Source organism: Copadichromis virginalis, linkage group LG12 (genome assembly GCF_057382275.1).
Source record: "Copadichromis virginalis isolate Kocher_CV1m ecotype Utaka linkage group LG12, C_Virginalis_male_GT1.1, whole genome shotgun sequence".
Lineage (NCBI taxonomy): Eukaryota > Metazoa > Chordata > Actinopteri > Cichliformes > Cichlidae > Copadichromis > Copadichromis virginalis.
Genome location: NC_140629.1, coordinates 25,456,322 through 25,469,352, shown reverse-complemented (window position 1 = coordinate 25,469,352; position 13,031 = coordinate 25,456,322). Strand labels below are relative to the sequence as shown.

The following is a 13,031-nucleotide window of genomic DNA, read 5'->3' as shown; positions in this document are numbered from 1 at the left end:
CTGTGGGTCACAGAATTTGTCACACCTTTGAAAAATAAATTACTCAATTAAACTACCTGAAATCTCTAATGACTAAGAGGTGCATTTTGTGATATGTCTTTATGCATAAAAAATGAAGATAATAAATCAACCAAATTGTATATATATGACTGATACATAATACAATTGTATCAATTAATAATACAAAAGACAGAAGAGATGCAGAGCATGGACCTCAACTTGTTTTGTTTATAAATCTTACATATCATATAATAATCATATCATATCACTAAAATCTGGCAAATTGCTTCTTTTGATCATAAACCTGGCTTCTTTAACCTATCACTTCCACTAAGATGTGAAACATCTGAGATTCAGCTGAGCCTTCTGCCCTACAGCATTATTACATCATGACTTTTTTTTTTTTTAGCTTGGTGATCTCCAACTAATCCCTCTACTGAACTGCATCCACCACCCTCTGCTTCAGACACATAATGTGTCTTAGAGAGAGTCCCAAGTGCTGACTGCATAATGAGCTACTACCTTTGCAAATCTGGTGCTAATTACACTTAGACTGGCGCCATAAAGTGACTGAAAGGCGAGGTACAAATTGCCACGCTCATGTATGTAAATCTAGCCCTTAAAGACGACATGTTGTTTATGCTGCTGTTCATACTTCTGACTGCAGTAGGTTTTGACATTTATTGTCAATTATCTTTAGAAATCCCTCACGAAAAGCCAATTTAGTGCCACTAAATGTTGAATTTATATGGCAACAAATTCCAATATTTTTCATTAGTGGACTGTAAGTTAGCAAAAAGATAAGTGAAATGCATATAAGTAATTTCTGAAAATCTGCTAATTGTAGCTTATAAGGTTTCTAACAGAGAAAACTCATAGTTAAATAGTACTTCTGTTTGAAGCAGTGTAATTCACTACTTTTAATCTACTTAAATTGCCACCAATCCATTTAAATTATAGTACGTGAGAAACAGGCAATGGCAAGGTCGACCATGTCACTACTTAACCAGACAAATAGGCTGATAGACAAGTTCAGCAGCCACAGCTACACTAACAGCCAGGCAAACAGAAGAAGAATAGGCTGACTGGCAGAGAAATGACAGGCAGTATGCTCAGTACCAGAGAAACAGAAAGACTGCGAAGATTTTTTCATTTTTTGCAGTGCCCACAAGTTTGGACAGACTGACCAACACACTGAGGGCTGGGCTCTGGGCTCTGAGGCCTGTAGGAGCCAGTACAAATGAAAGTAGGGAAAAAGAGAGAGCGACAGAGAGAGAGAAGCAAAATAGTTATTAATCAGTAATCATTAGATTCCAAATTTTAAAAGATCAATTTAATTTAGTCTTCAATGCAAAATGTGCACTATCAGCAACACTAAAGGACAAATAAAGACATGTATTGGAGGATTCAGAAGCATGCTGGTGGCTTAGTGTGCCCGGTCAAAGAGCAAGCATTCAAATGCAGTGTCATGGTCGGACGGTCCTTCCCGGAGCGACCTGTCTGTGTGTGTATGTGTGTGCTTCTCTCTCTCTCTCTCTCCTCCTCCACCCAGTGGCTGACACACCTGCACCTAATTTGCCATCCAGCTGTCACTGATCATCCTCGTTGTGGACTGAGGTACTTAACTATGTGTCTGGATGGCAGTCGACGCTGGATTGTACTGGAGGCTCGGTAGTAAAGAGTGTTTTCTTACTTTTAACATAGCCTTAGCCGGCTACCCTTCTCACCTGTAGCTGTCGTCACTTGTTTATAGGAGGAAGTGATACGGAGCAGAGGGTTGGAGAGAAGGAGTCCGCTGGATTAAGCCCTCGGAGGAGAAACACACTCAGATAATCACTTGGGAGACTCACCTGCACACCACTGGGAGTTTGGAGATGATCACCGTTGGATTTTTGTACTTCGCTTTGTGACTGTTTTGAGCACTGTAAATAAACGCACTGTTTGCTTCGCATCCAGAGCTCCGCGACTGAGTCCGTATTTCCCCCATTACCCGTGACAGAACAATCCAGCCAGCTATGGACTCAGCGGACTCAACCCCCGTCCAGCGCGAGCTCGCGCTTCAAGCTGAACGGTTGGAGCGGCATGAACAGATGCTGCAGCATGTTGCCAAGGAGCAGTCCGCGCTACTACAGGTGGTATCTGAACTGAAAGGTATGTTGCTTGCTACACCTAGGGCACCCATTCAACCACCAGAGCCCAGTACACCACCACAACCACCAGTGGAGCTTCTAAATATAGCGGCGGCCTGTCCCCTTCCCCCATCTCCGCCTCCGCCTCAGCGAGAACACACGTTCCCTATACCTGAAAAATTCAGTGGAGAGTTGGACAAGAGCCGGGGGTTTTTGGCTCAATGCTCTCTGATCTTTAGGCAGCAGACTCGAGCTTATGCCTCTGATATCGCCAAGATCACCCTCATGGTGGAGCTCATGACTGGACGAGCGCTACTCTGGGCTCAAGCAGTCCTGAGCGCCCAATCCTCCATCTCATATAGTGATTTTTTGAGCAAATTTCGGTGTGTGTTTGACAAAGGCTCTAACCCTGACAGTGCTGCTCATCGCATGTTTACTTTAAAGCAGGGCCGGCGAAGCGTGGCAGACTTCTCCGTGGACTTTTGGATCCTGGCCGAGGAGACGGGTTGGGAGGAAAAGGCGCTCCGAGGAGCATTCCTAAACAGCTTAAACGAGAATGTCAAACGTGAGTTGGCCACTAAAGAGCTTCCTAAATCGTTAAGTGCCCTGGTTAACATGTGTATCAGTCTAGACGACCATATGCGGGAGTTTGGCAGGCGGACTGGAGATGGGCGACGGTCGGTAGGGGTCGTAGGAGTTTCGACTGGACTCCCCTCTCTCGAGTGGAGAGAGGAGGGAACGGACTCACCTGCTGACGAGGAGCAACCCATGCAGCTCGGACGGACTAAATTCACCCGGAGCAGAAGACAACTGGTGGGTGAGTGTTTTGTGTGCGGGAAGAAGGGGCATTTCGCGGACTCCTGTCCCTCACGGCTAAAAGACTCAGCCCGTCAGTAAAGGTGGGGATACTGACGGGTGCGCCGGTGAATACATTCCTCCACCTCAGCTGCCCTGCTAAATTATGGTTTCTTTCCCGCACCCATTCTTGTGATGCACTAATAGACTCAGGAGCTGAACAAAGTTTTTTGGATGAGGCTTTGGCCCACAAGATGGGTTTGCCTGTTGTTCCTCTCCCGGAAACACTCCAGGTGTCAGCGCTTAATGGCAGGCCTTTAGCCGCTGTCACTCACCGCACTCAAGAAATCACACTCACTCTCTCCGGCAACCACACTGAACAGATGTTCCTGTTTCTCTTCAAGGCACCTGACACACCCTTAGTTTTGGGATTCCCCTGGCTCCAGCGACACAATCCACAGATTGATTGGGCCAAGGGATGTATCGTAGGGTGGAGCACCCGTTGCCATGAGCAGTGTTTACGCTCTGCTGTGCCGGGTTGCATGTCAGACGATCTTGCGGGGCCGCCCTCTCGCCTCGACTTGTCAACCGTGCCAGCCGAATATCATGATCTAGGTCGAGTCTTTAGCAAAGACGGGGCCCAATCGCTGCCCCCCCATCGTCCGTACGACTGCGGGATTGATTTGCTCTCAGGCGCCCCCTTGCCCACTAGCCGACTCTACAGTATCTCGAAACCTGAGCGCGAGTCTATGGAGCGCTACATCACAGACTCCCTGGCAGCGGGCATCATCCGTCCCTCCACCTCTCCCTTGGGTGCAGGCTTCTTTTTTGTTAAAAAGAAAGATGCGTCCCTACGCCCCTGCATTGACTATCGGGGACTGAACAAGATCACTATCAAAAACAAGTATCCTCTACCTCTGCTCACCTCAGCTTTTGAACTCCTTCAAGGAGCCACCCATTTCTCCAAACTTGATCTCCGCAATGCTTATCACCTGGTCCGCATCCGCGAGGGGGACGAGTGGAAGACGGCCTTCAACACCCATCTGGGCCACTTCGAGTACCTGGTAATGCCGTTCGGACTCACTAACGCCCCTGCCATTTTCCAAGCCCTGGTAAATGACGTCCTACGAGATTTTTTAAACCACTTCGTGTTCGTCTACCTTGATGACATTCTGATTTTCTCCAGGTCCGGAGCTGAGCATGTTAAGCATGTGAGACTGGTGTTGCACCGCCTGCTGGAGAATCGGCTGTTTTGTAAAGCGGAGAAATGTGAGTTTCATGCCTCAACTGTCTCTTTTCTGGGTTTCATCATTGAACAGGGCCGGTTGCGAGCAGACCCGGCTAAGGTCAAAGCTGTGTTGGAGTGGCCTGTGCCCGGCACTCGGAAGAAGTTGCAAAGTTTTCTGGGATTCAGCAACTTCTACAGACGCTTCATCCGGGACTTCGGTAAGGTGGCATTGCCTCTTACCCAACTCACGTCGCCCAAACAGCCGTACCAGTGGTCTCCAGCGGCTCAGCAAGCATTCGACCGTCTCAAGAGCTTGTTTGCCTCGGCCCCCATCCTGGCCCAGGCTGACCTCGCCCTGCCGTTTGTGGTGGAGGTGGACGCTTCTGATTCTGGAGTTGGGGCGGTTCTCTCTCAGCGCAAGGCAGGTAAACTACACCCCTGTGCCTTTTTCTCCCGTCGGCTCACTCAGGCTGAAAGGAATTATGACGTGGGCGACCGGGAGCTTCTTGCCATCAAGTTGGCGCTGGAGGAGTGGCGGCACTGGTTGGAGGGGAGCGAACATCCTGTTATCGTGTGGACGGACCACAAGAACCTCGCCTACCTCCAAGCGGCTAAGCGCCTGAATGCCCGACAGGCCAGGTGGGCACTGTTTTTTGCACGGTTTAACCTAACCATCACCTACAGGCCCGGGTCCCGGAATACGAAGCCAGACGCCTTGTCGCGCCAGTTCGCGCCAGACACGGACCCTGAGGAGAAGGAGAAACCCATTCTGCCAGCCTCATGCATCGTGGGGACCCTCACCTGGGAGATAGAAAGGGTGGTCCAAGATGCTCAGCGACAAGAACCCGACCCCGGCACCGGTCCAGCAGGTAGATTGTACGTTCCCTCAGCGGTCAGGGGTAAGGTCATCCACTGGGCACACACCGCACGGTTTACCTGCCATCCGGGCAGGAACCGAACTGTCACCTTCTTACAAAGGCTGTTTTGGTGGCCCTCTCTCTCTCAGGACGTCCGGGAGTATGTGGCCGCATGTCCTGTGTGCGCCCGAAATAAGACGTCCAACTCCCCTCCATCGGGACTCCTCAGACCACTGCCTGTCCCCAGCCGGCCGTGGTCGCACGTCGCTCTGGACTTCATCACTGGCCTCCCTCCGTCCTCTGGTAAAACTGTTATACTCACCATCATTGACCGTTTTTCTAAGGCTGCCCATTTTGTTGCCCTTACCAAACTTCCCACCGCTCTAGAGACTGCCCAGCTCTTGACCCAACATGTTTTCCGCCTTCACGGCATTCCTCTGGACGTTGTTTCTGACCGTGGGCCCCAGTTCACCTCGCGGGTATGGAAGATGTTTTGTACCGAGCTGGGGGTCCAGGTCAGCCTGTCCTCTGGGTTCCACCCGCAGACTAATGGGCAGACTGAGCGAGCGAACCAGGAGCTGGAGGCCATGCTGCGCTGCGTCGTTTCCTCCAACCAGTCGTCATGGAGTGAGCAGTTGGCGTGGGCCGAATACGCCCATAACTCTAGCACGTCGGCCGCTACGGGTGTCTCTCCCTTCGAGGCGTCCCTGGGGTATCAACCCCCGCTCCTCTGCATCACGGAGGGAGAGGTGGCCGTGCCTTCCGTGCAACATCACATGAGGCGCTGTCGACGGATCTGGCGGGCAACTCGAGCGGCACTGCTGCGTACGAGCGCTCAAAACAAGAGACTGGCTGACCGCCGCCGCGTCCCTACACCGGCCTATCGGGTGGGCCAGCAGGTGTGGCTTTCCTCTAAGAACATCACTCTGCGGACTGAGTCCAAGAAGCTGGCTCCCCGGTTCCTTGGACCCTTTTCTGTGCAAGCCATCCTGAATCCAGTGACTGTCCGACTGGCCCTCCCGCGCAACATGAAGGTACACGACGTGTTTCATGTTTCTCAAATTAGGCCGGTCCGGACCAGCCCGTTGTGCCCGCCTCCCGGGCCCCCGCCACCCGCCCTGGATATCGCTGGCGCTCCGGCGTATTCCATTACTCGCATAATGGATGCCAGGCGCCGCGGTAGGGGCTTCCAGTTTTTGGTGGATTGGGCGGGGTACGGTCCGGAAGAGCGTTCCTGGGTGCCGCGGTCTGCGGTTCTCGACCACGCTATGGTGAGAGAGTTCCGCCGTCGGCACCCTGACAAGTTTCGTAGGTCGCCCGGGGGCTCCCGTTAGAGGGGGGGTACTGTCATGGTCGGACGGTCCTTCCCGGAGCGACCTGTCTGTGTGTGTATGTGTGTGCTTCTCTCTCTCTCTCTCTCCTCCTCCACCCAGTGGCTGACACACCTGCACCTAATTTGCCATCCAGCTGTCACTGATCATCCTCGTTGTGGACTGAGGTACTTAACTATGTGTCTGGATGGCAGTCGACGCTGGATTGTACTGGAGGCTCGGTAGTAAAGAGTGTTTTCTTACTTTTAACATAGCCTTAGCCGGCTACCCTTCTCACCTGTAGCTGTCGTCACTTGTTTATAGGAGGAAGTGATACGGAGCAGAGGGTTGGAGAGAAGGAGTCCGCTGGATTAAGCCCTCGGAGGAGAAACACACTCAGATAATCACTTGGGAGACTCACCTGCACACCACTGGGAGTTTGGAGATGATCACCGTTGGATTTTTGTACTTCGCTTTGTGACTGTTTTGAGCACTGTAAATAAACGCACTGTTTGCTTCGCATCCAGAGCTCCGCGACTGAGTCCGTATTTCCCCCATTACCCGTGACATGCAGTCTCCTGGAGCGCTGTCACATCTCTCTTCAGTCTTTATTTCACATGGTTCTAATATTCTAAATAAGACACTTGAGATTCAAGCTGAATATTTCACTGAAATAAATAAGGAAGAAACAATTGCAGAAACACGCACGTAGAGCCCAGCTAATGGAATGACTAAGGTTGGAACTTCAAAGAATTACAGCCTGAGTGCCAAACATCACTGTAGACCCTTATATCAAAGCAACAGCTTTAACAAGGCTCTTAGAGGTACACGAGTGCACATGCACTCATGCACATACAATGCATCCACACAAACTCCCCTGAGGGAATCTCTAAAATGGAGATACACTTACAGTTTGGCCACCATTGTTTGCTATGGGCATTAATCCTGCTGCCTGTTTTGAGTGAAATGCAAACAAGCCCACAGATGTATTCTCTGTTTTTCCCTTTTCTGTTTCACCAAAGCTAATATAATGTTTTATGTGTGTGTGCTCTTACTTAAGTGTGTGAATGGATGTTGATAATAGGGCTCTTTGTATTTGATTATCAGTTAATTAAATCATGGAAGGGATTCAAAGTCCTAACATGTAAACTGTCAGAACTTAGAAATCCATTCAGGGCTTTTTCCCCTTTCTTTTTTTAAATCTCTAAAGTCAATTTAAAAAAAAACCTGCAAAGCAGTGAGAACAGTGATTCTGTTTTATTCACGTTTCTAACTTTGACCCCATTCTACCCTCCTCTTCACTTGTTTTCTTTAATCAATAAAAAAGGGATCCAATACTGAAAGAAGGAATACGAATTAATGCAAATCATCAGTAGTAATTTTGTCGTGCAATATTAAAAAGCTTTATGCATTTGATCACTCTGAATTCACTTTTAAATATGTAATTACTGCAATTTCTTGACTGCCCTTCTTCTGCTGGTAGAATAAAGGGTCATGGAGAAGGGCTGAACCTCATCCCAATTACAATGTATGTAAATTTAACAAAACTACAAATTAATCACAGTCAGCTGTGTGTACTCTAAGGTATATTTCAAATATAAATACGAATACAATGCATGCACAAGTATCAGACGAAGCAAATAAACTAAAAGGGCATAAACACGGGTGCAACATGGTTTACAACAAAATGTTTGTTTCTTTTCGTGCCTGCTCATTATTGTGCCTTGATCAAATCTCTGTTTATTCTAAGGCAGCCCGCCAGTCAAAAACGATCACAGGCACATGGATGCTTGTGTGACGATCAGTTTGTCTTTCCATTTCACTTCCATTTCATTGAGCCAAAATACGAGCTTCTCTGTGAAAAACTTGAACTCAGTATAATGGTTCCCAAATCATGGATACTGGCCCATATGTGCAGCAGTTGTATCTGCTCGTGATAGCCTGATTGTTGGATTTTGTTAATTCCATGTTCTATAGAAAGAATTTTGTACTACACAGTAGACGTTTGTAAGAGTGAATCAACCATGACATTTCTAAAATCACATAATCCTTACATCCTGAGAGGAAGACAATAGATGAGAATTTCTTTACATTGCACAGGCTTTTGGATGACTATTAGACAATTTAGACAAATGTCCTGATTAGCAATTCACACAGTGTAGTAGAAAAGAATGTGTGTGACACAGCCTGTTGTCAGATGACTCATTAGTCATGTAGGCAGTGCCAATACTTCTGCCTCATTTCTATATTTTGTATTTTGCAATATTTCTGAATTCAAATGCTTACACCAATAAAGTGAACATGTCATTCAAAGTTGCTTAGCTGAACTGAATGTCCACATCATTAAATTACATCCTGTAATTTTTCACAGCACTCTTCATTAAACAACAATGCCATCTGTTTAAAAAAGAATGATGATGACTTTAAGATTAATTTTTAAATAAAAATAATGAAAGTTTAAGGTAAATGTTTATAAAGAAAGCTGTTCTTGGGTTCTTTTGTTTCGTATCTCCAGCAGCCCCAGCTTAAAGTTAATGTATATGTTTATTTGTTCACATCTTGCATGATGTTATGGTGTGCTCACTGTGTATGTTTGTTCATGTATGCCCTGTGGCACTGTCAATTAATACACCCACACATTCTTTCTCTCTCTGCTTATTTTTAATGATGTTCTGGGTTATTTTAATTTATGTTGTGCTACAGAGCCCATTGGTGAGAACAAGGGTTGCTGCTAGGCGTTTAAGCATGTGATCAGCAGGTAAACCAACAAAAGAATCCCACACTGCTTGAATAATGTTAAGTTGCTGAGGTTAATTTGGAATACCTCAGCCTTTTCTCCCCGCTTCCCTTCCTTAAAAAGGGCTTCTTGACAGTTTCCCCTTGATTGAGACTATTTCTGATGAGGCTTCAGGATACAGGTCCTACAGTATGTCAGGTTTTGTTATTTCTTTAAAGTTATTATAATTTCTTAAAGATATGTCTATCAAATCCCATCTTTCGCCTGGTAAATAATTTTGCAGGTCTCCAGCTTCTCTCCATTTGTCCAGTTTCCTTAATTTTTTAAGGGTATCCAGCACACCGAAATGTGGCAAGTTTTGGGCTACAGTAATAGCTCTTTCGAAATCACCTTGTTAGTGCAAAAATACCATTTTATGCCTGTCAAACTATCTTGCTATCTCTTTTTTGCATTCTTCACAGATTGCACAAAAGAAAGGAGAAAAAAAGCAAAAACAACTACACAAATGATGGGTTTCTGTGACAGGCTGCTAGTAACATAGTGTCCAAAGTTACAATTTAAGACTGGTTCTTTGCTAAGTTGTCTGTTAAGTGTAGATACAAAACTGGTTCATCCCTTGGGAGAGATGTTTATGCTTGAATGATTCATAGATCAGTGTTTGGTGGCTTAACAAACAAACTAACAAACAAAATGAAGGCATTCCTCTGAGGATGTCCTTGGAAAGGCCACTCTGAAAAATTAAAAGAAAATCTGACTCTTTGGAAGGAAAACAAAGTAACAACTTTTGAAAAATGTATATGCACTGAAAACATGCTCAGATTTAATAATTTTGTAAATGTTTCTGTTCATATAAAAAGCACAAACGTCCAGTAGCCCTCACTGAATCCTGTTTCTTATTACTACCAGTGATAAGTCAACAAGTCAAACTAAGCTTAGTTATACGTGATTCTTTCATATTGAATTCCAATTTAAAATCAAGCCTGTTGGTTTGGCTTGTGAACCAGCAGCTATAATATTAAAATATAAATGCCCACATGGATGAAAAAAAGTTGTATAATTCAGAATGTCCACTGATTAAAAATATGAACATCCCAGAGTCAATTTCTTCTACAAACTAGATTTTAATTAAATAAACTGGCTGGAAACCCAAACAAAAAAGAGAGAGGGAAAAAACCTCATATCCTCAACTGATTGTGATGCAGGTCAACTCATAAAGGCCTGCCAGCAATGCAAAATAAAAATAAAATATTTTTAAAAGTTGGCCAACTTTTCAAATCTTTATTTTTTCCCACATGAATCAGTTCATGTTCTTAAGATAGAATAGGTCAGGAAAATGCTGAAATGACTGTGAAAGCACCGCATGCTTATGTGTTTCAGTTCTAAAATGATAACAAGACTAAGATTGTCTGTAGAAATACTGCAAATTTTACACATTTTTAATTAAATCTGCATTGGATCAAATGGAAATTAATACATGTATTTAACTGTGTTACATAAACAATTCAGGATTATTTGAAAATCAAAAAAGGAGCTGGGGTATCAAAATAAACACAAATGATTCCTTTTTTTGTTTAAATCTATTTAAAGCAAACGTGTAACTTAGAATATGTGAAGCAAACACAGAATTACACCCATCCCTATATAAGGCCAATATAAGAAAAGCTATTTAAGAAAACCCAAAATGTTGATTCTGTTCATCTGGACGTAGCGTTTACAGTGGGAGAAAACTCTACGTCCAGATGAACAGAATCAACTTTTTGGGGATTTCCTTACCTGGATGACTGAGCATGCATCAACATATTTAAGAAAAACATATTTCAATTTGAAACAGATACATTCTATTAGTCCTGTTGGTGCAATGCATAAATGTTACAACACAGTATTATCTCCCTACCTTCTTGCACAGCCTGGAAAGGGTTGTTCCCATCAACGAACTCCACAGAGATGGTGATCTTCTCTGTCTCCAAAATCTCGTTGTTTAAATTGAGATCCGCCACAGCAAGGCGAAACACCTCATCATCTTTCCGTGCTGACTCATCAAAGATGGCACCTATTAGAAGAAGAAGGAAAGAAACAAAAAAGGCATTATCTTTTGGGTTATTTTTACAGAACTCTGAAGTATGTAATCTACAAAGGGAATTCTTCAAAGAAATGCCTCAAAATATAATTCCATCCAAGTGGATTTAGTGTTCACCCTACCTATAGAAAAGCCGCTGATGCCTTTTCCACCTGTGCTTGAGTTCCCCAATATATAACCACCTCACTACTACTCACTAAATAGCTAGTAATGTGTTTACAGGGAATCTCCTTCATTTACATTCTTTAAATGGCTAACTGCCTTGTAATGCTGGTATTGGAAACCAAAGGCAGCAAAATCTAACCAATTATATTACCCACATTCATGAAACCAGCTTCAAATAAGTCTAGAAATATAGACTTTAAGTATTTAGCCCCTGTTCTGGCATCCTGCATGAAAAAGAAGGGACTAATGGGCTTACATGAATGTTCATTCCGGTGTCAAAAACTACCTAGTGTAGGGCACTGACTCAGACAAAACAGTTGCCCCACAAGGGGAAATGGAAGAAGAACTGGTGTGTGTTAGTATCTGTAGTGGCAGATAAAGTTCCCACTAGTGAATACTAAATTAGTCATAAAAATAAATGTCAACCTGCAGTGCTGCTGAGACAGACAAATGAGGCAATGTGGGGTGTTGACTGGCTAGCAGAGATTCGGTCTATGCTTTGGTCTGTTACACACAATTAACCATATGTTTTTTTTTCTTATTTTACTTCTCTTTAGCCTCTCAATTCAACCCAGTTTATCCCCTGAATCCACTGGGCCACTAATTGTGTAAGCCAGCGCAGTGAAGCACTGCTAACCGCATTTCATTGACCAGAAAATAAGCCTCATACTGTATAGTGTGGATGTGTGTGCCTGTGCATGTGTGTAAGACACAGGTAGCAAAATCCATCAATAACCAAGAAGGCTGCTTTGGCTGAGGGCTGTTTTGTACCACATTTAGAAAACTATATCTGTAATTGGCTGTGCATAGCCTGATGTTAATACCACAAAGGTTGTGGACTAAATCCCAGAGAGCCCAAACTTCACCGTCTTTATTTTGCAGTACTTTGGATACATCATCCAGGAAATCATATACAGTATTACATTTTTACAATAAGATTAGTTGGTTCTTGTGCTTTAGAAATCCACTTGCCTCTTTAATTGTTTAAAAAAAAATCTCTTCCTTATGCTCTTTTTTAGGTTACTGGAATCTGTTAAACTGTCAATAATTTAATTGTCAATACATTTAATTAGAAAAAGATATGTGGCTAGCAAAATTTGTAAAACCCTAAATATTATCACATCTGCAACAGTTTAAACAACGTTTTGATTAAACTCAACTTCTGAAGGGCAATCCATTCCAGCACAGCCTTTATACGCACACCTCATTCAAAACCACATGCGGTTAGGAATGATATGTTAACTGCCTCTGCGTCAAAGGCCTCATTAAATATGTATCGTTCAATCACTTGATTCCTCAGCATTAGGCAACTGTAAATACCAGGCAACTGATTGAGTCTTGGTTGTTTTTATAATCATGCAGTATAGATGAGGTGAGACAAGCAGGCCTGGACAAAGCGATAAAGAATGAAGAACAAAGACATTAACTATTCCATTAGTGATAAATTTTGAATAAGGTCCCAATCAGTTTGAAGATGACACTGCTGGGAGAGGATTGGTACAGATTTTAAACTGGAACCATGACACTGTAAAGGTTATATGTCTAGAGGACAAAAGCACATCGAAATGTTTGACATTAGTAAGCTGATTTATGACTTTCTGTGTGTTTTCCTTTGTGGATAAAGTTTTGTAATATTTTTTTTTGTCTTTTTTTTTTTTACAAACATGCAGAGGGAACAGTAAATGGCTCCTTTAATCTAGGTTTCTACAAGGATGTTTCCATAGTAACCTGCT

At 44.2% G+C, this 13,031-nt stretch overlaps 1 protein-coding gene across 3 annotated transcripts in view; it reads right to left on the bottom strand.

Moving 5' to 3' along the window:
• The window catches only part of grid2 (glutamate receptor, ionotropic, delta 2), a 560,888-nt gene that overhangs the window by 450,065 nt on the left and 97,792 nt on the right, over positions 1–13,031 (bottom strand). For all 3 annotated transcript variants that reach the window (XR_014923374.1, XM_085475651.1, XM_085475648.1), the window contains exon 2: positions 10,951–11,106. Coding sequence is in view for 2 of the 3 variants with exons in the window: in XM_085475651.1 (XP_085331777.1) it covers positions 10,951–11,106 (156 nt within the window). In the remaining variant the exon portion in view is untranslated. The remainder of the gene's footprint in view (positions 1–10,950; positions 11,107–13,031) is intronic.